We start from the raw sequence: 26,908 nt of genomic DNA, 5'->3' as shown, positions 1-26,908 counted from the left end.
AGTCATGAATGCTGGCTTGGGGCTGAACAGCTACTGAATTATGGGATCTTTTATCCAGGTTGAATTTGATCTTAGTTGTTAGTTACAGAGCTGATGGTTTTGCAATGCCCTGTTTGTAATATATGGATGATCTTCATTCTGGCTGGTTACCAGTGGAAATGTACCTCAGACCTAACCTCCCATGACTTCTATTGCTGTATTAGAGTCCAGACTAGGTGAGGATGATACAGTCAAGTGGCTGACCCACTTACAGGTGGCTCCATCAGGCCAGGTTTGAAGCATGCTGGGAAAGAAGAATGCTTGCACCATGTGTTGCTTGCTCTGTAGGTAGATAATTTTAGAATCATAGAATCATTTAGGTTGGAAAAGACCTTCAAGATCATCAAGTCCAACCATCATCCATGCCCACTAAATCATGTTATGGAGTACCTCGTCTATGTGCTTTTTGAATACCTCCAGGGATGGTGACTCCACCACTTCCCTGGGCAACCTGTTCCAATGACTGAGAACCCTTTCAGTAAAGAAATATTCCCTAATATCCGATCTAAACCTCCCCTGGTGCAACTTGAGGCCATTTCCTCTCATCCCATCTCCAGCCACCTGACAGAAGAGACCAGTACCCACCTCGCTACACCCTCCTTTCAGGTAGTTGTAGAGAGCAATAAGGTCTCCCCTCAGCCTCCTCTTCTCCAGACTAAACAGCCCCAGTTCCCTCAGCCGCTCCTCACAAGACTTGTGCTCTGGACCCTTCACCAACTTGGTTGCCCTTCTCTGGACACGCTCCAGCCCCTCCATGTCTTTCTAGTAGTGAGGGGCCCAAAACCGAACACAGGACTCGAGGTGCGGCCTCACCAGTGCCGAGTACAGGGGATGATCACCTCCCTGCTCCTGCTGGCCACACCATTTCTGATACAGACCAGGATGCTGTTGGCCTTCTTGGCCACCTGAGCACACTGCTGGCTCATATTCAGCCGGCTGTTGACCAACACCCCCAGGTCCTTTTCCACCAGGCAGCCTCCAGCCCCTCTTCCCCAAGCCTGTAGCGCTGCGTGGGGTTGCTGTGACCCAAGTGCAGGACCCAGCACTTGGCCTTGTTGAACGTCATACAGTTGGCCTTGGCCCATCGATCCAGCCTGTCCAGATCCCTCTGTAGAGCCTCCCTACCCTCCAGCAGATCGACCCTGCCTCCCAACTTGGTGTCATCTTCAAACTCACTGAGGGTGCGCTCGATCCCCTCATCCAGACCATTGATAAAGATATTTAAAAAAAGCTTTTTGCCAATGCTTAATCAAAACAGCTTCACTTCGAGGGATAAAATAAATGAAAAATGCATGCTTCCTAATTTCTGCGTAAGCATATTCCTTGTATGTAAGCTGCTTTTTCCTACAACTAAATTGTTTGGCAATAATGCAGACTTTTTTTTTTAAGATGGAACAGGGTTTGTTGTTGTTTGTTCTTAAGTGTTCCTATGTGAAATGGCATGATAGCCGAAACTGTGGTTATGGCCAAAGAATAAAGTGAAGAGAAGAGGGGTAAGGGAAAAGAGGCCATTGGGGGTGGAAGAATGGAGGGCAACCTAAGCTGCCAAAATGGCTTGGATTGCTTCACTTCTTCCATGGACTTCCACATAAAAACACATAGTCCTTGGGGGTTTAAAGAGAGAACATTCTCAATATTTCCAAATTATCATGGGAATGTCAGTCCTGTGGTCAATCTGTGGGTGGCTAAACATCACATGTAATGTGAAATGTATTTTTGCAAAATTGAGTGAGGGGAGAGCAGGGTGCTTATGTTTTTTTCTTCCTTTCTCTCACTTGAACTCTGGAAGAGAGGAGAATTAAATTTCTGGTGAGTTTAAAGAGGTCAGATATCTTGAGAAAGGGATGAAAAGTGGGAGAAAGAAGAATTAAGCTATCCGTGTCAGATAGTTTTCCTGGAACCTTAATATTGCTTTTTCAGTGTGTGTAGTATCAATGTTCAGGTCACTTCACTAGTTGTGGATCACCAATTCCGTTGATTGTTTTTTAAACTTAGTCAGAAAAGCTACTGAGCTTTTTGGCTTTCCAGTGTTTCATTTTATCAGATTCCAAACTAACTGCCAGTGAAACCTCTGTCGCAAAGACACCTTTCATTTGCAAAGTAAGTCACGCTCCTTTCCAGATGGAACTTGTGCCTTCTATTAGCCCTTGACGCCTCAGTACGGAGTTAGGCATCACGTGTCTCTCTATTTCGGAGGAAAATTAACTGCTTTTAATGGTGTCGGCATGTATTTTCTCTTCCTACTTTTATACAGACTCTCTCCATGAGCATTCAGTGTTTCCAGGTTGCCTTAGGAGGAAGCAATTTTTTGCAGAAATCCTGCAAAGAATGACTTTGAAGGGTGCACCGCAGTGGTACTGTGTAGCCATGGTCTGTGGGGGAGTTTTACATGCCTTCCCTTTTGACCCAGCAGAAGGCAATGAAGAGATTAACTTGCAATTTTGAGACAGTTAATTTGCAAACTGAACTCTGAACCATCATGGGATTTCAGTATCTCTTGAATTTTTGTATGGTCCACAAGGAAGTCTTAATTTATAATGAAAACTACTATTCCAGCAGAGACTTAAGATCTTATGTGCCATGAAAGAGAATAAGACTATCATCTATAAATATGACTGTGACATTTAAATGGTTTTCTGGCCTCAGATGTTGTTGTCAGAATCTAAACTTGATGTTAGGCTCAGCATTTTTAGTGACTGTGGCCTTGTGCAAATAGGGGCTGAGGACCTTTGACTTAAGTGACTGTAGTGGAATTTGTGACTGTGTAGAGTCTAATGTTTTGAGTTTAATTTCTGTGACTCTGTTCTTACACTCTGGCTGCCTCACAAAAAATATTGTGTTGACAACATCCCTCAGATAAAATTTAACTCTGAAAAAAATGTAAATGTGCAGGAATGTTGGGTTGTTTCAGGACAAATGAAGAGTTTCTCAGAGAAAGCTATGTAGGTTTTCTGTCTACATCCCCCTCTCTAGATTTGGACAGCAGGTTTTGAAAGGACAGATGTAAGGTATTTTAAAACCATAAGGTATTAAAATACATGGATTGAATCTGGATCATCCATAGTACTACAATGACCATCTCAACAGGAAGGAGGTGCAAATGTTCTTTGAAAAGCTAATGCGTTTCTGATGCCATGCTCGAACATGTTTCTAGGATCAAGGAAAGTAGGGAGCTGATGGGAAACCATGGCAAACTGGTCATAGTTTCCTAACCATTTTGCCTGTCCCAGAGCCATGAAGAGGCAGGAAAGGCTCCAGGTGTGAAGTGGGAGGAAAACATCCCTTCTAAAAGCAGCAAGTCACAGATCTCTTTTTCCACTCCCTCCTCCCTTTTTTCCTAGCTGTAAACTCAAGACCATTTCTCCCCCTACCATTCCTTCCCAGCTTTCCCTTGACCCTGCCTTTCATGTGCCAGGAGGGCTCCAGATCCATTTTCAGATGCTGATGTCTTCTTTTTTGAGGTGGTCAGATTTGCTTTTATAGGTATCTGGCAGCTCTGGTAATTTTTCTGTTATCTGTCACTCACAATATTTTAATTGGGGAGCTCAAGGGACTGTGTGTATTCCATTTTGAGCTCTCGCAATCACCAAGTGAAGTGTTAGAAATGTCTTAAGTTTTTGATTCAAGTTACCCATCAAACTATGATAACTTGAGCTGGGCAGACCATCCTGAATAACAAGCCTTACTGCAGAGTTGCTGTTGTGACTGATCTTAGAGGTGCCTGTCTTTTGGCACTAAATAAATGGTATCAACATGTAAAATACAATCTGTGAAGCACCATTTGTGAACCATCTGGACAAAGGGGCTAACTATCTGTCAAGTGCTACATTGTAGTGGTAAGGAACAAGTATTTGCCATACTTTTCACACTAGAGTCATGAGGAAGACTCCCAGGACTTTGTGACACTTGGAACTATTGAAAAACAAATTTATTTTTGGAAGAGGGGTTAAGAGGTTGTGGAATGCATGTCTAATCCTTTCAAAATACAGTTCCCTGGAACATCAAGTGAAGACTCTCTTTATCATTATTTCCTGATCTCCCATATGGATTCCATTCAGTCTCTTTCCATTCTCATCCTCCCTTTTTATTGCCTTCAGATCCAAACTGTCACCAAGAAGGTGCTGGTACCACCACCCGTTGAAGAACCACCTAATGTCACCGACTCTGCTTTTGCTATGATGAATGAGACAGTGCGCGAAGCACCACCAGAAGCCCAGCTGGTCATTAAGAAGGGACTTGAATTTAAGGATGGCATGAATGTCCTGGGTAGGAAAACTTTTTGCCTCTCAAATATGTACATCATATGTATGACACAGCTTTTGGCTGTGACTGGCTAACCAGTGTTGTCTGATCTGCTCTTCAGTGCAAGTTTAGTCTCCCCAAATAATCATCAAATGTTATCACCTACTGGTTGCCTGTTGGTCTCTGAGATGAAAATCTAATGGTCTTACTAGAAATATAACTGTATCACAGAAACAATCAAGTGAATTATTCTGGATTGGCAGCTTTGCAGGTATTAATTGGAGTACAGTGGGGAGGCACGTAGGAGGAACCCAAAATATCCTTTCATCCTAGAAGTAGGCTACCTAGACTAATACTAACGCATCTTGGTAAAACAGTATGGGGGAGAGCTTCAAGAGCCAGTGCTTTACCCACCCCCTGAGGAATTTGAGCTCAGTTGTTTCCCGTAGGTGTCTTGGGCACACTGAACTAGACTTTGGCTTGAGGCAGAGCCTGAAGTGAGAGGTGGGGTGTGAACTGCACCACCCCAGAAAAATCCCAGAGAGGCCTGACACATCTCTGAGTCACAGCTCCCTCCTCCTTTCATCTCGGCTGCTGACCTTTACCAGCTGCAAATTATGAACAACTGCCATTGTGCCATCTTGTCTGGACAAGAGAGCGAGTGGGGGTGGTAGGAAGGCTTTGCCTGTCTCCCACCCCTTCCTGAAGGACCTGTTTGGACTGGAGTGGGGGCGCGGGGGAGCAAAGAGCCACCACACCACTTCTTTTTTCTCCTCTTTGCCTGGACTCACTGTTTTGTCAGCCCAGAGAGGAGTGAGTACTCCTTTACCTTGTGGGTGAAGTCGGTCACAAATTAGCCCTCAATTTCTAGCCTCTTTGGCACGCCTATACTTGAAGATACACATGCTGGTGGGCAGCATCTCCACAGGGCTGAGGCTGACACGTCGTCCTCAAAGTGGCATCCTATGTGGCAGTACCTAAACCACTGCTTTGTCTCACCACTAGGCCATCGCTTTTTAGGAGCAAATGGCCCCTTACAGACTCCTTACAGCTGATGAGCTGCTCCTGCGGTGCCTGCAGAGCTTCTCTGGGTGTTGGTTAGTTGGTTGGCAGTGGCTGCTTTGCTTAGACATAGAGGAGATAGCATCAGTAAGGTGATCAGAGATGATTTGTTTCTCTGTGAAGCAGCCTGCTCTACAAGAGCCAGGAGCCGCTGTATTCTGCCTGCCTCCACAGCTCCTCCTTCCCTTCAACATCTGTGGGCAGAGGAGACGCTTTCTTTCAAAGCTGCAAATTGGCATTTTGCACCCTGCGTGAGGCAGCAGCTCATTGCTCCTGCTGTTACCCTCACCTGCTTTTTTCTTTCCTGGAGCTCTGCTTGGGTATTAAAATGGAACAGTATTTCTAATGTGAGAGATGCATTATATTTAGTGCTGGACTAGTTTTGTGCAGGCTCTGTCATGGATAAGAAAAGAGCTAGAAGGCTGAATACAATTCCTACAGAAAGGAAATACACAGTTTAGGTGGGGCACTTGCTGTAATATTTTGACCAATGACTCTCAAATGTTGCAAAGTTGTTTGGTTTGGTTTGGTGTGCTTTGGTTTTGAATGAAGAAGTGAAAAAGTTGGGGAATTGCCATCCAGCTTACATAAACTGTAAGTCAGGCAAATTCCTGCAAATATGAACCAACTTGACTCTTATGACTAATGTTGCAGCTCGTTTGGAATTAATGAACAAAACCACCTACTAACGTTTTCTGAAGCAGAGTCTGAATTCCAGGAAGTTACCTGGTCTTTGACTGAAAAGCTTTTCATCATTTCTCTATGCTCTGCAGCACATAAGCATATGCTTCACTTCCCTATTCAAGCGACTCAACAAAGATGGCTTAGTGCTAAAGAATGACTTTATGTCCAGGAGATTGGATTAAAAAAAAAGAAAAAAGTCTGGCTGCTAAACGCAGTGTGAGGATATGGGACAGCCTGTCTTTTCCCAGAGTACTGGTAGCTGAAATTCCCTTCTCTTGAATGCTTTTGTGTCCTGATGGGTTTTTCCTTAGGAATTTCCCAGCTGAGTTCACACATTTGTTAAATACTGGACTCATATCATGACTGAATGTTTAGCCTCAAAAGAGTGGCTGAAAATACAAACCATCTATCAGTGTCAGTTAATAATCCCACTCTGGAGACTGACAATTGCTGGATGGTAAATGTTGGCACTGGAGACACAGCTCCAAAGTAATACGACAGATGCACTCAGTTTTTCATACTGATACTCGAATACCCCAGCCTGTCGCACCTTAGCATTTAAATTTAGGAGCCAAATGTTACTCATATTGAGTTGTATGTTTATGTATCCACTGATAGCTGGTTTCAGTGAGGTTAATCTGTTCAATGGGAGATCTGTGGTTTAGCTTAGAAGTGCAATACCCACCTTTTCCTCCCACCCCCACCTTCTTCATTTCACTGGAATACTTCTGGCCCGCAAAAGTTATATTCTGGGACTGCTTTTGCCTTTCCCTGTACTCCAGGGCTGACTAGTCTGTAGATTGAATCTGTCAAGGGACTTTTGCAAAGCTTGAGAAAAATGCGTTTGGTCTCTAGTGACTGTTTTAGCAACAAAGAAGAGTCATGATAGGGCCCTGTATTGCCTCTCCCATTTGCCAGGGGCTATGAGGTTTCTAACAGTTGTATGGTACTGAAAAGATTATGGTGTAGGTATTTTTTGATGATTGGATCAGTTCAGGAAAACAGAAAAAAGCATAGTTGGGCTGTGAAATTGGAATTTAGTAAAATATTGAAGAATAAAAGATGTTCTGAATATGATCATGAAAGTTGAGAGTGAGTCCGTATTAAAAAGTCCCAAGAGATGTGTAACACACTATAGTTCTGAAAACTGGATTAGCAGGTAGTATTGAGACATTGACTAGGTGCAAAAACTTCCTAAAAAACATGGTAAAAACATGGTTTTACTTGCCTTTTTTTGTCTTGCAATTTTTTCCCAATAGGTTTGATAGGATTCTTTATTGCTTTTGGCATTGCTATGGGGAAAATGGGAGAACAGGCCAAGATGATGGTGGATTTCTTCAACATCCTGAATGAGATTGTAATGAAGTTAGTAACTATGATCATGTGGTAAGTTTGAAGTTTTAACTTCTAGAACAAAAAAAAGATTTTAAGACCTCATAAAACCCTAATATAGCATATAGTGACCACAGTTTGTTAGTAAACAATGTAGTTAAATAGTTCATTTTTTAAAGACTTGACAGGTATGTTACAACCATAGCAGCATTATTTCTGTTTGTTGATGATTATTTAGGGCCCAATTTGAAATATTTCTGAGGGTATTCTGTTCTTTGTTTACTGAAATCCAAGAAATGCAGGTACCAGCAAGGGCCTTCAAATGCCACGTTGATTATGGAAGTTCATTACATAGAAGGACACCTAAGCAAGCAAGAACGCCCCACACGAGAGCATCCAAATCTTCCTGGGAGGTTAACATAATCCCAGGGTATTAGCTAGGAGGTATAATTACAAAGAAGCCTGGAGACACACTTTATTCACTGTCTTCTGTTGTTAAAAACACTTTACCACTAAATAAAATTCCAGTAGTTTTCAGTGATGTGTGGTCCCTCCACCCATAGTTTCTGCAGAATCTCTGTCTTACAACCTCACCGCAGTGGGGTCACTGGCAGGTGTCTGTCCTGTGTTTGAAGTATACCCGTTTGTAATAATGGGGCTGGCTTGCCTTCAGCGGGGTGACTTAGCCTAAGCCTGAGCCCTTGTTTGCATTTCTGGAAGGGGATTCTCGCTTTTGTTTTTAAGATGTTTCTGCCGAAGGCTTCCCCAGAGCTATTTGTATGCAGTGCTGAGTGTGGCCATATCGCACAAAACCAATTTTTCGGAACATAAAAACGCATTGCTAGGTTTGGCATTGTACTGCTGTGTTCTGTGTCTCCTAGGTCTCTGAGAGCAGCAATAGCCACTCCAAGACAACACACGTGTCATGGCTCATTGCTCCCTGTGATTCCCTGGTGTCCCTGGGAGTGTTTTACTGAGTTACAAGCTGCAGTACGCCTCTCCTCTGAGGCTCTAGATGGACACAGTTTATAGAAAAGGGAGCAGGGTGCCTGAAGCATGAGTCTTCAGCATCATCAGTGTTTCAAAGGGAGACTGTTACGCCAGAGTGATGCAGATAGCATCGGCAATGTGGCAATGTGTAGAACAAAAGAAAGAACTGGAAGTGATGACTTTGCATTCTTGTTACGCTTCTGCTTTTCTGTAGATGATCTTGCTGCATAAAAACAATTGTGTTTATTCACAAAGCCCTACTGCTTTCAATAGTTATCGTAACCTGCTGCTCTCGACTCTATGGAGAGATAGTGACTATACTCTCATAACACCACAAGAGCTAGAATTTACTCTTACTTCACTTAGCACCAGTTGACACACCCAAGACATAATACCTTGCCTACAGTACAAATTTTCTCTAGTAGTCAGTGTTGCAATGGCAGGAAACCAAGTTTCAAGAAATTCACTGTAAATGTTTACTTTTTACTGATGTGCTTTTTATTTCTCTTTTCGTGAGAAAGGAGATTACTGTTGGGAATTGCACTTGTTCACCTCTCTCTAAAATTTTTAAAGAATTGTTGTGACCAGAAGCAGTTTTTTTAATACGTGTTTATAAAGACAAAGTCACATTTTGTTTGGTTTATGATTTCTCTGTGCAGAGAGCTGTAACTCCTGTGACATTGCCACACAAACATAAAACAAATCAGACATCTGGCTCTGACACCATGTGATTCTTTGTAAGAAATACAGTTTGTCAAGTTCATTGAAACGTGGCTTTTTATGATAACTGGTATAACAGCTGGCCTTGCATTTCAAGTGACTGAGGGCTTTCCAGGTTTTGGACACGTTGCTTGAGAGACCTTCTGTTTCTTGCAGAAAACATGAAGCACTTATATTCTGAAAGTCAGTTTCCTTTGTATTGTCTTTAATTAAGCATCCAAATCACAAATCACTTTTGAAAATATACATGACCATTTATTTTCAGAGAGGCATTTTGTTTACTGTTTCTCCACGTTACACACATTATTTTCTCCTAGCTTAAGTTTTATAAAACAGATAGAGAAAGTGAATGTCACTTAAAATTATATAACATACTAACCTTTACCAGTGCAGGTGTAAATACTGTCTTCTATCCATGCACTTTCAGGCATTTTTCACTATAGCTGATTATTACATTTTTTAAATAATATCCCTTCATTTCAAATTTTTTTATTACCAAGCTGTGCTACCATTATCATCCTATTTAAAAGTTCCATTTATGCCATCGAGGAATCACATGACTGAGGTGACAAAACCCGTACCTTAAGTAAGAAAAGTAATGAAGTATCCATAAACTAAAAAGCATTTGTCCAAATTATTGAAAGTACGTAATGGAAACATTTGCAGCCTTTGACATAAAAGCAATTCATTTCAGCAGATAGTTTAACTGAAGCAAATAATGCAGCTCCCTGAAACCAGATAAGCAATGGGTTGTAAAATGTATTAAGAACAAATACTACAACATTCCTCATAATGATCCAAGCCCGTGTGCCATTATAGTATTCTTGTACGATGTTATTCCAGGATCAAAGACTATTCATGAAATGCATATTCCATTCGATGGGGTGGAATAAAATGAAGTAGATAGGGAGTTCACTGGAGATGGCAATTATTTTAAAAAAAAATTTGAAAGCTATCCATTGAGTTTCCATCAATTCCTGATCCATATCTGAGTGTGGAGCCTGAGAGCCCCCTCCTCTTTCTCCAGTCTATACTCTGTTGAGCACAATTTTTATGACTATGCTGCAAAGACTAGTTCTGCCTATGCTTGTTCTCTTTCTCCAGGTATTCCCCTTTGGGCATTGCTTGCCTCATCTGTGGAAAAATCATTGCAATCAAGGACTTAGAAGTAGTTGCTAGACAACTTGGCATGTACATGGTCACTGTGATTGTGGGTCTTGTCATCCATGGAGGGATCTTCCTGCCTCTGCTTTACTTTGTGATAACAAGGAAGAGCCCATTTTCATTTCTTGCTGGGATTTTCCAGGCATGGATCACAGCACTAGGCACAGCTTCCAGGTACACTTCAGAAATAACAACTTGCTTTATTTTTTCGCAGGTTATTAGCTGCTGTTTAGAGATAATACATCTGCTGTTCTGACCTTCACTGCAAAATCATTCTATGCCATTGAATAAAAACTATTTTTAATCCAGTTGTGTTGAAATATATCAAAATAACCACACACCTTTGGGATATTTTAGACAGGTTGTACAGTCAACTGCAGAGAGTTGGGAGACCCACTTTTTGTGTTCTTTTCTGGCATTGGCCAAATGACTCGAGCAAATTGTGTTACCTCTGTACTTGCTTCCTCAACTGGGAAACAGTGATAATTCTGTTTATTTTGAGAGCATGTTCAGACCAGTCTTGTTACATTGGGGAAAAAAAAAATATAAACACTGCTAGATTTCAAGAAAGAAATGAAAAAAACCTCTCATTTTATTCTTTCATCCATTTTGGCAGAGTAAGGGGACTTCATTGAAGAGCTGAGCATTTTAGACTTCTTGCTAATGCACAGGATAGACTCAACAAAGTGTGTAGGCAACTCAGCTCTCTAATAAATTGATGCTTTGCGTTGGGGCAGTCAGTAGATCTTGTGTTGAAAATATTTTTCAGTTAAATACCATATTTTAAAGTGTTTTTCTTCAATACATGTTTTATTTCTGAAGAAAATTTAATCTTCCATTTTAATTAAAAAGGTGAAAACAAAAAAGTCTAGTTCAAAACTGACCATCAGAAAACTGAGGAGTCTTGATTTCAGGAATGCCTTGAAAGAACTGTAATTCGTCTGCCTCTTTGGGTCAACCCAAGCCACTCTGCCGAACAACTTCTCCCCTGATGAGCAAGAGGCTCTGGGGGGACCTTACTGATGTGCATAAATATCTGATGGGACAGTGTAGAGAAGATGAAGCAAGACTCTTCTCAGTGGTGCCTAGTGACAGGATGAGAGGCAGTGGGCACGAACACATGAAATTCCATCTGAACACAAGAAAAATCTTTTTACTGTGATTTACTGTGATGGTGGTTGAATGCTGGCACAGGTTGCCCAGAGTAGCTGTGGAGTCTCCATCGCTGGCGATACACAAAACCTGTCTGGGCGTGGTCCTGGGCATCCTGCCCTAGCTGCCCCTGCCTTGAGCAAGGTGGCTGGAATAGGTGACCTCCAGAGGTGCCTTCCAACTTCAACAATTTTGTGGCTTTGTGTTAAACAATGCAGGATTATAGGAGATACAGTCTGGCCAGGAGTTTCACTAAACCACAATTTCCCTAAGGCTTTTGTTCATTGAAGTGTTTGAGTTTCCACTTAGATTTTCCGTACAATATTTACAGTGTCCATACGCAATGTTTGTGGGGTTTTTTAGTGTGAAGTAATGTTTTTCTGCTGGAATACCGAAGTTGAAAAATGTAGGGGATTCTAAGTGATTCCAGTGTATGTATTTACCTGGACACTGGCTTTACCACCTGACTGCTATCTGGATCCGAATTACTGGCTAAACAGAAGTGGAGCAGTTTGTAGCACCACAGACAAGTGACCACACGACACCAGTCACCAGCACGTGGTGTAACCTGGTACCTCTGGAAGTTGCAAATGCTCCCTATTCAGGGACCTATTAAAGCTCTTTGGCCAGGCTGAGGAACTGTGGAAGGCATCTCCATATTGCGCTCTTCTAATGAAGAAACTTTGTCTCCGTGGCCTGCCCATGCTCTGTCCTTGCTTAAGGTGGCAGAACTGGAGAGGGAAGTTATTTGCGTAGTCCCTGCCTGCTGAGCCCACCGGGGTTCATGGCAACAACGGTAGGCCATGGCTGGTACACACCTTGTGCTGGTGATCTGATCTGTAACAGTAAAGGTAAGGTGGGACTTGTATTTCTGAAGAAAAAGAACCTTATCTGACTGAGTTTCAATGTGTGTCAGTGAACTACATTTTCTGTTCTGTTGTTGTTTCAATAAGATACAGGAATATCTTTGCTGTAGGAGGCAAAGTGATCCTGGAACTGACCTGAAAACTGACTAGTGACTCACTAGATATTTTCTGCTATCTGCTATAAATATAGCTGCTAGAGTAACTTACGAGAGAATATACTACATTGTTTCTAGAAAGATGAATTCTCTCTGGTTTGGCTAAACTCAAGAATATTAAGCATTTTATAACCTTTGATTAAAAACACAGTAAAATAAATCATAATTACAAATATATTTGTAAAGATGCCAGAATGAAATGATTGGTACCATGTATCTGGCTTATCGGCACCTGTTAAAAAAATCGCCTCTGTGAACAAAGAATGGTCTGGTCATTTGAGTACAAGGTGGGGATCTAGAAGCTCCTATCTTCTAACTCATGTTTCCATAGATGTGGGACAAGAGGAATCATTTAGGAAGTGACTCAGGCATCTGCCAGTCCAGAAGGATTTGGGTTTCCATAGATGCCATGCGAGATAAGTCAGCTTCATGTGCTTGTTCCAGATAACCTAGAACGTTTATTATGACAATACGTTTTTAAAGTTAGGTATCATCTCAGTCATTCCTTAATCTACCTTTTCTGTGGTTTAATTATCTGTAAAATGGAAAGATTACATTTTTTGTACCCAATAGCATCTCTATGGTAGTGGATGAATGAATGAGTTGGAAAGACCCTGAAGTTGCAAGGCACTAGCAACAATATGCTGCAAGTGTTTATCTGAGAAAATTTGGTGAGTCTAGTCCTTTACTCTTCTATGAGCAAATTAGTATTTTTGTAGGGGCAATGACACCAGAGTTAGTGGGATACAATAGTGAAGAACTTTGAGAAATTCTGCCAGCTTAGCTGAAGAAGAGCAAATAAACCACAACGGATGTGCTCCAGCTGCTTCTGTATGAAACACCAATTTAAAGGAATTTGCCCAGGTCAGCTTTCTCTTCAGAACAGCTTCTGAGGCAACAATCAACTTCATTTAGTGGTGGACTTGACCTCAGAGGTAACACAGAAAAGTAAGGAACCCAAACATGTTCCTGTGTTGGGTTTCGTGCTTGTTGCAGTAAGTCCTTTGCCTGAGGCAGGCAGACCTGCTAGGGAGGGGAAAAAGCTCGCAATATTTACATCTACAGGGAAAAAGAATATGTTTGGTTTTTAGCAGTATTTTTTGATGAAGGTGTTTTATTTTAAGCAAGTGAATGCAATAGCCTCAACTATTCCCACAAAGGCAGGGCACTGTAGATCTGTGCAAGGAGCTATCCCCCTCTTCAAGCCATCTTGCGCATCTTTTCCTGTCCTCCAGCTGTGTTTCATATCCTTTCCTGTCCTCCAGTGTCTGGTAACTCCATGGGTTGTATCTTTTTGCCTGGCTTTTTCATTCCTTAATGCAACAGTGATTTCTCCATTCAGAGCAAATTCACAATCAAAGAAATTTGGGATTTTTTCCCTATGCTCATAGTTCTGTCCATCAGAAAACATCCAGAACTTGTCTTTTTGAACAAAATGCAAGAAATCATTCATAAATGAGTCTGAAAAATTCATCTACACTCTCTCAAGCTCTCATCCTTACTTCAAGTCATGTTCATGTTTTGGCCTCAGTCCCACCTCCAGCTAAATGTAGGTTTAATTTAAAAATTGGCTGAAACAGGCTTGACTCGTAGCAGAAAGTGGAAGTAGAAAATGTAAACAATGATAGCAGAATTTCTGACTTTGCTCCCTTATGTGTATATATTATACTGTAGTTATGTCTTCTCTACTTTCTCTCCTTCAGTGCTGGAACATTACCTGTTACATTCCGGTGTCTTGAAGAAAATCTAGGCATTGATAAGCGTGTAACAAGGTTTGTTCTTCCTGTTGGAGCAACTATTAACATGGATGGAACTGCCCTTTATGAAGCTGTGGCTGCCATCTTCATAGCACAGATGAATGGAATTGAGCTGGATGGAGGCCAGATAGTTACTGTGAGGTCAGTTCAAAATACTTGTACGCTTTGTTTCTAAAGACTGTAAAATGTGAAGCTTTGGGTTGGATGTCTTCTCAGTAGCTGTGGGATTCACTGTGAAATCCATGGATTTCTAATAATGATATGCAAAGGAATGTCATATACGTAGGTCCTGGTTCTCTGGTGAGATGCGTTTTCTGTCGTTTTCAGCCTTAGTGCCTGCTGGTGGTGTCTTACACAGTTCTGCAGTTGACAATACAATGTGAAATACAGCATTCTCTGTCCAATGCGTTGCGTTTTTTAGTATAGAGTGACGCTACAAGTGATATACAGGGCATTAACTTTCTAGAACGTATCTATCTGTTTACGTACATTGGAAGAAAAAAGTGTACCCTAAAAATGTATCCATGGGTTTATGTTTGCCTGTACTTTTTTTGTGACTTTGGTCAACAGCAAACAAAATGGACGGAGAATAGCCCAGCCTGCTGAGGGTGAGATTGCCTGCAGCATGGTCTGGGTACTCCCAAACTTTTTATCTCTAACCCAGCAAGTGTTAGCTCTAGTCTTTCCATATCAAATTGTCATATCCAGGACTAAGCTGAATATCTAGAAGGACAAAGGAAAGTACCCATTAAAAGCGGATAATAAAAAACAATGGCAAAGTTACAACTGCTGCAGCTAAAGTTAATTTACAATGGAAAACTTGATGAAGGCACCAGGCCTGATGTTTTCAATAGTTTAAATGGAAACCACAAGTGAAGGCTGCCAAGTCTGCCTTCTTCCTGTAGTTTTCACTCACCCACCTTTCTTTTATTAAACCCTTTTAAAACTAAAGAAACTCCTGCAAAGGGATATCGGATTCTATGTTTCTTGCCCAGCTATACTAGTTCCACATTTTCTATTTCTTTACTTCCTGCCAACAACCCCTGAAATAGCAAAGCCAACATTTGTAAAAGGTTCAGGGCTGCTTCTAGTGAAGGCAGATGCTAGACCTGCATGATACATATTTGTTACTAAGACTGAAAACAGTCATTTCAGAGATGCCACAAATTAATCTAAGTTGAGACCAGGGAAATTCAAGTCAGGAATCAGCTGTTGTCCAAAAGATTTGGTTGGCTTGAACCCAAGTTACTCTTTTTCTCCTCCTCTGAGGGACTGACCCATTAGCTCTTCTTAACCTCACCATTTCAAGGCCGGTGTAGCCAGCTTTGTGACTTACATGTACTAAGCAGGCAGCAACTTTGGGCTATTTATAAGAAAACCATTGGTTCTCCTCTTCATACAGTATAGCATTTTTGCTACAATATGACAAGAGCTATCTCTTGAGGTGGCAATACAAATGAATGAAAGGTTGTTAGGTTTTGTCTGTCAAATCTAGTTTGTGAAACTGAGGATATTCAAATGATGCAGCCAATAAACTCATGAAGACTTAATTAGCCTTTGACCAGCCCCAGTTACTTCATATTGGTCATGTGGATCCTCTGATCTCCTGTCTTCTTTGGGAGAGGATGATCTTGGAAACGGTAGCTAAGCCAGACTGTTTAGACCCGAACAGTGCTAGTCTCATTCCCCTCCAGGCCTGTAAGCGCTGCTGTGGGAAGGTTGGCAGGAGCATTTCTTCACAGATGTTGGAAGCAATCCCTCACCAGTTCAGGCTGGAAGCGCCTGAGGAGCTGACACCACACGCAGAGCCTGACGGCAGAGCAGAGCATCCTGCCTGCATACCTGCTGGACCTAGTGGGGTGTTTAGCAGGCCAGGTTGCACTCTAACCCAGACACCTGACAAACACAACCTGGACTGTCAGAGTCAGACCCAGCCATCTGCCAGCTCTAAATCAGGCTAACATCCTTGCAGATCCGTTCTGTGGCTCACGGTTGAGGATTTCCCCCACAGAGACCTTTTTCCCCTACTTCTGTGTTGGAAGCACTTTCAGATTTGTTGGCTACACCCACGGAAGTACAACCATGCTACTCATCTCTGTGTTTAAAAAGACAGAGATAACTTTTTCCTCTTTCCGTGTTGCTTTTTCCTTGTTCCTTTTTCTTTTCCCTCTCTGTCCCTCTCCTTCTCCTCCCTGTTTTTCTCTGCTTGGCTTGTTCTCTGACAAATTTATTTTCTGTTCTTCATAGGATTGCCCAATGATGTTGATATTTGTTATGGTCTGTGTTGTATTTTTACAAACATTTGGAGCACAGACATTCACTCTACTGGTCTTCATCAAAAAATAAGAGAGGCAAAAACAAAGACAGGTTTGGATTTATGAAACAATCAGATGAATTTTGCTTTTTCATCTAGGGTGATTTGTATCTAAGCTTGGTACACCACCGGCTTGTACTGTGGGAGTTTTGGATACCAAGACTTTTACTCTTCTGTACTTGGTAATAACCACTTTCTCTCAGCTGTTACCTCACAATTCAGTCTTCAGGTACCATAAATAAACAGAAATGAACCACCCTGAAAATTCAACCTGTAGCCACCAAACTTCAGCAAGTTTGGATGATCAAAACTCAGGATTCAACACACTGGATGTGTTGGTAGAGCTCAGAAAACAACACCAGGCCAAAGACTTGAATGTCATAACCAACTTAAAAGAACTTAAAACTCTCACACAACTCTCTTACAGCTCTCAGAACAAGCCCCATAGATCTGGCCTCCCTTAATAAATATTTTTGGAGAAACACAAGCATGAAAACTATGGCCTGAGCTTGCCATGATTTATCATATGGTCATTAGTTTTCTGGGAAGACATCATTAAAAATAAGACCTTCCTAATGATGACATAAGTATGCAATGAAAGTGTGTGTTCCTCTTCCTGCTACCCCCGTTTGATTTTTGTTTTTGCAGTTTGACCGCCACCCTTGCAAGTGTTGGAGCTGCCAGTATTCCCAGCGCAGGACTTGTCACTATGCTTCTGATCCTTACTGCTGTGGGTCTCCCTACCCAGGACATCAGTTTGCTTGTTGCTGTTGACTGGCTTTTGTAAGTTGTGCTGACTGCACTGCTCAGTGCAGAGAAAGTAGTGAAGTAATGCTTGTCTGTAGTGCTTTTCAGGTGTTGATCTTAAGGAACTATAAGACTCTCCTCTGCAGATGAGGCAAAGGAGGAAATAGGCTATTTGATGAAGGAGGAGACACTGAAAGCAACTTCTCAGCTGGTAGAAATTGTTATAGAGCTACTGAAGTCAGTTTCTATGAGCCGAGGATCTTGTAAGACCCTTCGGCTCACGCTCATATATTTTCCTCTTCCTAATGATGCCTCTCCATCACAGAATGGCTCAAGAGCAGTTTTCTGATCTTTGCTTTCATATTTCTGTTTATTATAGTTCTGGTCTAAAATTAAGGATGAATGCTGAAAATGCAGGTTCCATCAGGATGTTGTCAGCAAGTTACAGGGTGATTTGGGCATTTGTAGTATCTAATGTTTTATGTTCATAGTGGTGAAATTCTATTTCTTTTTGTACATGAGAAAGTAAAATACTTTTAAGAAAGAAACTGCTCTAGAGCAGGATATAAACCAAAGACAAAGAAGAAAACAAACTGAAAGAGAGAAGGTCATTCCCTAGTTTGATTTTACTGACAGATCCCTCAAACTGGAAAGACTGACTTGTTTTCAAGGACTTGAGATCAAAGTCCTTCAGTGCCATTGCAGGTCCTCCGACAAGAAACAGCTAACCCACAGGTAGTTTTCCAAGGCTTTTGTTCTTCAACATTTGAATACAGAAGCTGTAAATATAGGCTGAGCATATGCCAGCCCACATCCTTTCTCATGTTGTCATTTGACAATGTGGATATCTTTCTGTCACCTTTGCAGAGCTGACAGGGACTCAGTAGTCCTCTAAGTTGTACTGGCCTCTAGAGGCTTTTATATTGTCCTGTACTGCTGCAGCACAGTATTTTCTGGTCAACAGCCATCTCTCCCCTAATATTCTTTTACATAGTAAAGATGTATGTTTCTGTTGTGCCAGCCGTGGTGCCCAGAAGGGGAGATATAAGTACCACTCTGTACTATTTGTGCATTTCCCCCTACACTAGCAGCCTCAGCTGCCCGCTTGTGGTAGCTTTCAGTCCCCGATACACTACTAAAATTATGCAAGAAAGAATAGCAGAGTTGAGAATGTGAAGATAAAATAGAAAATTAATTGTCTGTCATTATCTTTTGGCTTATTGAGAAGAATTCAGGAACTCGGTCAGTCTTCTGACGTGCATTTTGGATCTACTGCTGTACTCTATCCATTATTACCTATCTTGACACTAAGAGTTGTGAAGAATAGCACACAGCTCTGATTTCTGCTTCAGAGAAAAATGAAAAAGGAATTTACAGCTTGGGAAGGCAAAGGGAAAAAATGACTTACATATTTTATATATAACTGAATATCATGATATCATGACTCAGAATGGTGAAATAAGGCAGGGTTCAGCAGTCAGAGTACAGCTGGCGTAGGGGAAAATCTGATATTCTGTGGGTTTATTATATTTATGAGGTCATGGTTGAAAACAGGAAAGCAGCATAGGAATCTGCAGCTGGGAGGAGGAGAGCAAAAGGGAGGTGCATACTTATTTTAAATATGTTTTTGCTGGCTCTCAAAGTAAAGCAAATAGGTAGGTTTCTGCAGCTGGTAGGAGGATGTGCAAAAGGAGCCTGTGGTTTGTTTTTTTAGGGAAATGTCATTTAAAAATATTCCTGTGGACTGCGAAGCTCTGCCCACACTAGGAAACCTCAGAGCTGTAAGTTTACCAGCAGTTCTGATCCACTAGTAGGTGTTGCATTCCAGGCTCAGCTTCAGCAGTGTTGTTACCGCTGCCTCATCCAACCCTGCTTGGGAAATAAAAACATCTGTACTGTGGAGCTGTAGCTGTGATGAATGTAAGTATAGGAAGGATAGTACTTCTGAAAGAAATGTTTCAAGGTATTTTTCCAAAATAAATGCCAGGCAAGAGAACATTTCAGCACAGACGGTTGGGTTTGGATCCTTCTGGCCTAACAATCAGCAGCACAATTGCAGCATGATTCAGAATTGAAAAGTAAAGGGAAAAGAGATGAAAAGTAAAGGGAAAAGAGGTGAAAAGTAAAGGGAAAAGAGATAAAAAAGGGGGTGAAAAGCTCTGTGTCGTGCCACTAGAGCCGTGAAGTTAAGACAAAGTTCGTTGGTGGAAGGAAGCGTTGTGCTAGTTAAGATATGTTCAACAGCTAATAGCTTTATTTTCCATCTTCCAGTGGCTTTGTTGTGGTAGCCATGGTGATCTAATGAGATATGGAAAATGATGCTACTGACATTGCTGATGTTAAGAAAAGGCACACAAGCCAACTTTTGAGCAAGCTTTTGGGCACACAAACCAGACCTAAAGAATATCTGAAACTAAAGGTCATAAAAAGATATTTTCTTTACTTACAAACATTGTCTTCTTCCATTTTTTTAGACCATCAAATAATGTTACAGCAGAATTTGTAACAGAATGTAGAAGAGAAAGTTAATAAAATATTTAAGACGCAATTCCAGCCACTTTTCTGGAACCAGTGTGTAAATGCAACCAGCCATGTAGAAATATTTGGAATAGCTCTTTTATAACATTTCAAGTCCAGATAATGAAAGCTTTTAAAAACTGTCCTACTTTATGAGTTTTTCAATATTTCCAATGAAAGAAAATATCAGAACATCAGTTGATTTTACAATACTACCGTCATCTAAAACTGTGGTCTTACCAAAACCAGTTTTGCACAATTTGGTCATGGTGTAACACAAACCTGGCTTTTGATTGTCCTTAAACTTGGCACACCCTCCTTCAAACTGGAGCCAAAAGGTTTCTGTATCGATTTCTTCTCAAGCCTCTCCAATATGTAGAGATTAGGTTGCTTAACCTTTCCCTCTCCCACGCGTACATACACAGTGTGAGCTCTTTCACCAGGCAAGTTTCCCAAGATTTCACAACTCTCATAGTTTTTCAGTTTAAAACTAAGCACAACACAGCAGTGACATTTAATAGGACAGTAATTATATGCCAACAGCTGGAATAAAACCAGCTTCTTTTGCTCTAGCCAGAAGCTGGCTACTTTCCAGATGTGAGACTGACAAGCTTAGCAAATATCATAGGACAACCTGAAATACAGTGATATTTGCCTTGAGGAGACAGGAATTAGAGAAAATGGGCTTGAATGGCTGATCTGGTATTTAAACCTTCATTCAGTAACTCAGAAAAAGATTGCTTGAGTTCTGACTCCGTTCCTTGGCTTAGATCTAAATTCAGAATATTCAGACCCAGTTGACATCTGGATGTTATGAACAGGGCCTTATATAAATTGAATCAAACTATAGAAGACAGGAGCTCTTTCCTATAATGACAAAGAGGTAAGGCAAGTTAAACATGTCACCTGGTCTTGACTTAGCAGGTGTGCGAGATTTTAATCTCCTTTCTAAAATCTAGTAAGGTTGATAGACCGAGTTTTCAAGCTTTCAGGGAACAGGAGTAACTTTTTTGCATACTATCATGCTATATAGGTACTGTGACTTTAAAAATAAGGGGGCTTGATTCAGTTTTTCTCATTTCTTTTCCTTTCGTCTACATTGTTAAGCTTTCTGATTTATGTCAGTTTGAGGAAATTAGGCATTGACTCTTATCAGGATTTAAAGAATTCCTTCCCAATTATTCCAAAGCCCATTCTTACCAGATGTTGAGTTGGCTTTTGAGAGAGAACTTTGACTTTCAGTCCCATTATTCCTCTCAGAAGCTGTTACGGACAATGCAGAAGTAGCTGTGTTGGGGCAAGTCCTTTACTAGACTGCAACTTTCCTATATTGATTTTGTTTACATCGTTCCAGCATAGCTGGAATTAATTGGTTGCTTGCTTTAAACAAAAGAGTACGTACAGTCTTCTTTGTTCTTCTTAGGGTGTTCTTTGGCACAAAAGAGGTCAGTGGCACTTTACTGTTGATTCCTGACAGCCAAGTTTTTCTCCTTTCTGTTGTAAGGAACTTACTTGTTTACTTTGGTTCACACAGTATAGCATGTTCTGCAGCCATGTGCAGTATGTGTTGCTGAATCTCTTGGCTAGTAGTACATGCATATGGGCTGGAGCATCTCCTCAAATGACCCTTTCAGAATTTGAATTGTGCCTCAATTATATTTATGTATTCTCTCCTGCTTGGTTTTTTTTGGCATCCTATACTATCCCTCCGTTGCCTGGCACCAGTGAACCCTTTCAAAATTTAATACCACTCATATAAAAAAAATTAAGCAGGTGTTCTTTTTGTGGAGCTATATTGCCAGGTTCAGTATATTCGATGGTCTTAATTAAAAATTACATTTGGAAAGTCCTGTTTTCCTGTTCTGCCACCCTGACCAGGTTTAAAACGCTCTTCACAGGCATGGGATGAGAACTGTATAAAGCATTTCATTTGTGTGAAGCAAAACTGGAAGGATGTTTTCCTCCTGTGGTTGTTGGTTGGTTGGTTTGCTTTTGAGGGGGATTATTGGAGGGGTTTTTTTTTCCTGGGTATTCTTTTGATGACCAAAAAAACCCCCTAAAACAACTGCCTCAACTAAGATATTACACCACAAACTCCAAATACATACGCATGATAATGTAGAGAGGGAGAGGAGAAATTTGAAAGGGAATACAGTTCCACAGCTGGGAAGGGCAGATTTACAGATATTTAGAGCAAAGATGTTAAAAAGGGCTCAAAAGTTTGTATGGCCATGAATAAGCATGTGTAATGAATGCTTATTAGTTTGGGGTTTATACATTTAGATTTTTTTCTCAGTGTTCTACAGGAAGAGGAGCTGTCACACAAATCCAGTACCAGAAATACTAGAAAGAGTGTTTTCAAATTAATCACTGTCATGGGAAATGAGGTCTTACATGCTGGCATTTCTGTCACTTGGCAAATGTCCACACTGTTCAAAATGCCCATTTTGTGTAAATGAGTCTTCGTGGATATACCTCTGAGAATTAATTAGTGTAATCACTTCTCTGACCTATTTGACAAAGCTAGACTCAGTTGCTGCAGTAGCTTTAAATTGCAGCTCTTAGTCAGAAGGTTTTTAAGACTGTTATGTTTAATTAGGATATGAAGAGACAAATTAGATTGTAAATGATTTCAACATGTGTAATACAACCTACCTGCAGTAGGAAAGACAGCAGGAGCCCATAGTCCTGCAGCGTTCTGTAAGACCATCTCCCATTTTTGCAGAATTTTGGGCAGGTTTGGGACAGAATTCTGAAATCAGGGAAAATCCACAACCATGAGTTCACTGCTGACAGATAGTTCGACACTCTGAAAACGAGACAGGAGGAAGGTGGTGTGTCTGTCCAACGGCATCCTGTCCAGCAAGTGCCAGCAAACATGTTTCTTTGTAAGAAAGCACGTGAGCCTCTGTTGGCATGCTCCTACAACGAGGGGCTCTCGTTAACTGAAATGCGCTCACAGGCTCATAATTTTGTAGGCCATGACCTATATTTGGTTGGCTCATATGTTGAGCTCTTGCATACAGTAGTGTGAGTGGGCATGCTGCCATGCAAACAGATGACCGTCCATAGCGATGGTGCCAGGAGAGGAGCTGCGATGGCCTGAGCCTTATGGAGATACTTCAGGCAATTTTTCCCCATAGTTTGCTCGCTGAGAGTAAAGGGAGAGGCCATTTGTTAATCCATCTGAGAAATGAGAATCCTTCATCAGATCCAAAATCCTTTCCTCAGGCTGCATTAAGTTCAGTGCTCTGATAAATTAAACAAAGGGCAATGATGTGAGCCTGGCACCGTGGCATTGAAACCTCCAGCTCCAGGAGCAGGTGCTGGGGAGATCTCAGTCAAGCACAGCTCTGCAGTTTGGCTGTGTCTCTAGCGCATGTTCTTTGCCAAAATCCATGAGTATGACCAGCTGGAACATGGGAGTTTGCACATCCTCCCTGTCTGAACAAGTCCCCCGGGAAAGCAAGCTTTTTAAATTTCACTTGAAAGCTCACATCTTTCTGTTCTAAAGATGCCTTAAACTTTCTGAAATAAATGCAGTAACTGTAACATTAACAGGGCTGCCATGCCCTACTTTTTCTTCCTCTCATGCCATTCAGCCTCTGCCTTTTGCTTCTTTTGTAGGGACCGGATGAGAACATCAGTCAATGTAGTGGGGGATTCTTTTGGTGCTGGCATTGTCTACCATCTTTCCAAGGCAGAACTTGACACCATTGATTCCCATCATAAAGGGCACGAAGACATTGAAATGACCAAGACTCAGTCAATCTATGACGACATGAAAAATCATAGGGAAAACAACTCAAACCAATGTGTTTTTGCAGCTCACAACTCAGTCATAGTAGATGAGTGCAAGGTACCTTTCACATTTATGGATATTGAGACATGTATATAGCACTGCATGCTTTATTTTATCTTATTTTTTAACCTGCATGTATTTTTCAAATCGTACTGCAAATAACAATGTGACAACAAGGTCCATGAACCCCAGACATTTTGAATGAGTTTGAGCAGTTCAAAAGATGTTTTTTTGCACTCTTCTTAAAAGTTGTCATTTGAGGGGAAAAAACCATGTACACTGTTTACATATCAAAAAGCAAGATGCAGCGTATTATGGAATATGCCAAGACGCAGAGAATATGGCATCACCTTCTATGGACATTTACTTAATTTTCTATGACAACAGAGAACTTAATTGCCAACCCAAATGAAGGATAGCTGCAATTCAGATACAGGTGTTGTAATTTGCTGACTGCCATCCATGATATGCTGTTCAGAGATGGACGTGTTGAATGCACTTTAGCATCAGAATGCTCCTGCACTCATACAGCATGCTTATGCTTTGCTTCCGTCATCATTCCTGAGTCATTAAGGCACAAACATCGTATTCTCTCTCTAATCCTTGCTGTAACTAACATGGATTATTAATAGTAATAATAACATCTTGATCAGAGCAAAGTGAGCTTGAGAAACCCCACCAGCTGAATGACAGGACAGTTGGGGAGGTTAGTGGTTAAAAGTTCCCTAAGCACCCACCACGAGGACGGGGCAGTTTAAAATCAAGAGAGAATTTTTGAAAAGGAGGAGAAAGAGAGTGAAACAAGGTGGAACTTTTCATTTCATAGTCTTTTTTTTATTTTTTAATACTCTGATCTGATCCCGTACACTGTCTTTGACACAGTGAATTTGCCAGTGAGCCTACCTTAGCCATTTATCCAAACAGATTCTCTTGCATCTTCCAGTTGCCACAACTGAGCCAGTATCTAACTGTGAATGCCTACACTAAGTCCATTAGCAGATCACCATATATATTGGAAATAGAAGTCCTATTCTATCACTTTCACCTGTCTCCAGCCTGGCTGGAAAAGTTCTTTAGAATATATTTTTTTCTAATGCCTACTGAATTTCCAGGGGAAAAAGTAATACTGAATTTAGGAAAGAAAGAACTTTCATCTTATCCTCAATTTTCCCCCACATCTTCCAATTTTTTAATACAGTGATTTTTTTAAAATGAAAACAAACATTTTGTTCTGATATGGCTCTCCCCTTCCTCTTCTGACCCACTCTTTTTCCATGAGAAAAATTAAAGAAAAAAAAAATCTTGAAATGGAAAGAGAATACATGCTTACACAACATTAAAAATTGTCATTAATTTGTATTTCTCAAAAAAGGAAGGGACACAGAAGAGATAAAAATATGAAGGAAAAACTCCCTGAAAAGAAAGACCTCATTTGATAACAGATTTTTTTCATTAAAAATAAGCACACATGCACACACACACACACTTTTTGGTTAACTTCTTTTGGAACTTTTGGAAAACTGTTTTTCAGTGAAATAGACTATGCTAATTTCATTGGGTTTAAGACAAATTCAGCTACCATTTATCAGTCCGAATCCAGTTCATGGAACTGAATACTGATAATTTTATCTCCTTCTAGTCTCTCAGATTTGCACAGACATCCAAGTCAAGCTAAGAAGGTAGTAGCCCATTGATGCAGTATTTGCTGCACTTCCTTTCCTCCCTCAGTTTCTTCTATAATTTCCCTCAGTTGAGGCATTAGCTTACCACAAAAATGTGGACTAATGGTGTGGTACATCATCCTAAACACACCCTTTAATTAAAATTTGGGACCAGTGGTTTATGAGCTAGAGGCGTTTGTCCTTTTTCATTGTTTTAGGTTTGCTCTGCTTCCGATCTCATTTTGCACTTTTGAACTCATGAAAAGAGCCAGGGTTTACTGGATTGAGCACAAGACTGACTTTGAGCAGGTCACTTGTCTTGTCCATGTCTCTGTCTGCAAGCTGCCAAAAGGATGTGATGTTATGATCTACTTTATAAACTATGAATATATACTGACATTTGCAAAGCATTTGGATCATGTTGAAGTGGTCTACAGCTCCCAAGTGCTGAGTAGCAAAAGCAACAGAGTGTAGGATTTGGGGCTTCAAAACAGCCAGTTGTTAAGTGAAGAGACATCTCTTCGTCCTGTCAAATGCACTGGTGGGTTGAAAAGCTCACTGCAACTCTGGTCAGAATTTGGAAAAGCTAATCTACTAGCATGTCCTCTCTGTTCACTTTCTGTAATATCATTCCATGTATGACGCTGGTAGTTTGTAATTTTGCATGGTCAATGGATATTTTTAATAAGTAGTTTACCTTTATCTGGGGGTAGAGTGGTTGTTATTGCATGATATTTTTGTATTTTTTTATTATCGTATTTCACATGACTCTATGTGATTTTCATTTCTGAGTAAGCTGTTCATTCCTGTATTTGCATGTTTCCCCCTTTCAATTCTCTAAGAAAAAGCTTGACTTTTTGTTTCAAAAATCAGTGCATTTTGTCATGTTTCCATGTCCCAATGCTTCCATGCATCCAGTTTATCCAGCATGGGGAATTTCAGCTCTGTCTTTAAGTTTTCATTTGAAGCTGAGGATGTTAACTTACAAGGTAAGTTAGGAAAGAGTGAGCCACCCATTTAGAGTTAAATGAAAGGTTCTCTCACAGTTACAAAGATCTAGATCACTTTTGTAAAGTTAAATTGACATTTTACCTTTTTTAAAATTTTTTACGTCATTTGGCTGGAGCTGTCTTTCTTGAAGCATGTGTTTATTTATAGTGACTTCTGGGATGCAACGTACTGGCCAGTGTTTCCTGTGACTTGGTAGATCACTATAGCTCTTTGTCCTGGTTTTGGCTGGGATAGACAGTCTTCTACCATACTTTAAAACTAAAAATTTTAGCACATATCTTTACAGGCAAGAATGGTGTTTTGCTGTACTTTGTGAGGCAAACGTAGCATTACTATGAATTTTTGGTCTGACGACAGTCAAAATCTTTCACTACATTGCTAGAAATAGTGGTATGATGAACAATACTTTGACAACCTATCTTCTCTTCCATTTCTTTAAAGGTGGTGTAATTGTAGGTGAGTTTGTATAGATACACACCTATGATTATTCTGACCTTGCATATTTTTCATGTCCTTGCATCAGCTATCCCGCCTTGCTAAGGAATGCCACTGAAAAAATATGACTTTCTACATTAAAAAAAAGTAATCTGTTTTTTAAATAATCCAGAGAAATCTATAGGAAATAGAAAAGAGTAGAATCTGAAATATTCATTTTTTAAAAACTACAGCAAAGGCTAAGAAAATATGGAACTT

At 40.7% G+C, this 26,908-nt stretch overlaps 1 protein-coding gene across 3 annotated transcripts in view; it reads left to right on the top strand.

Moving 5' to 3' along the window:
* Positions 1-26,908, top strand: part of SLC1A2 (solute carrier family 1 member 2) — a 101,706-nt gene that overhangs the window by 65,414 nt on the left and 9,384 nt on the right. For 2 of the 3 annotated variants that reach the window (XM_075030927.1, XM_075030926.1), the window contains exons 5-10: positions 4,137-4,305; positions 7,287-7,413; positions 10,174-10,407; positions 14,110-14,304; positions 17,126-17,260; positions 23,369-23,600. In XM_075030927.1, coding sequence (XP_074887028.1) covers positions 4,137-4,305; positions 7,287-7,413; positions 10,174-10,407; positions 14,110-14,304; positions 17,126-17,260; positions 23,369-23,600 — 1,092 coding nt within the window. Of the gene's footprint in view, positions 1-4,136; positions 4,306-7,286; positions 7,414-10,173; positions 10,408-14,109; positions 14,305-17,125; positions 17,261-23,368; positions 26,194-26,908 lie in introns of all 3 variants that reach the window. The other variant, XR_012650810.1, reaches the window with a different exon arrangement.

Source organism: Buteo buteo, chromosome 6 (genome assembly GCF_964188355.1).
Source record: "Buteo buteo chromosome 6, bButBut1.hap1.1, whole genome shotgun sequence".
Classification (NCBI taxonomy): domain Eukaryota; kingdom Metazoa; phylum Chordata; class Aves; order Accipitriformes; family Accipitridae; genus Buteo; species Buteo buteo.
The sequence above is the reverse complement of the archived record's forward strand: the minus strand, read 5'-3'. Positions and strand labels throughout refer to the sequence as shown.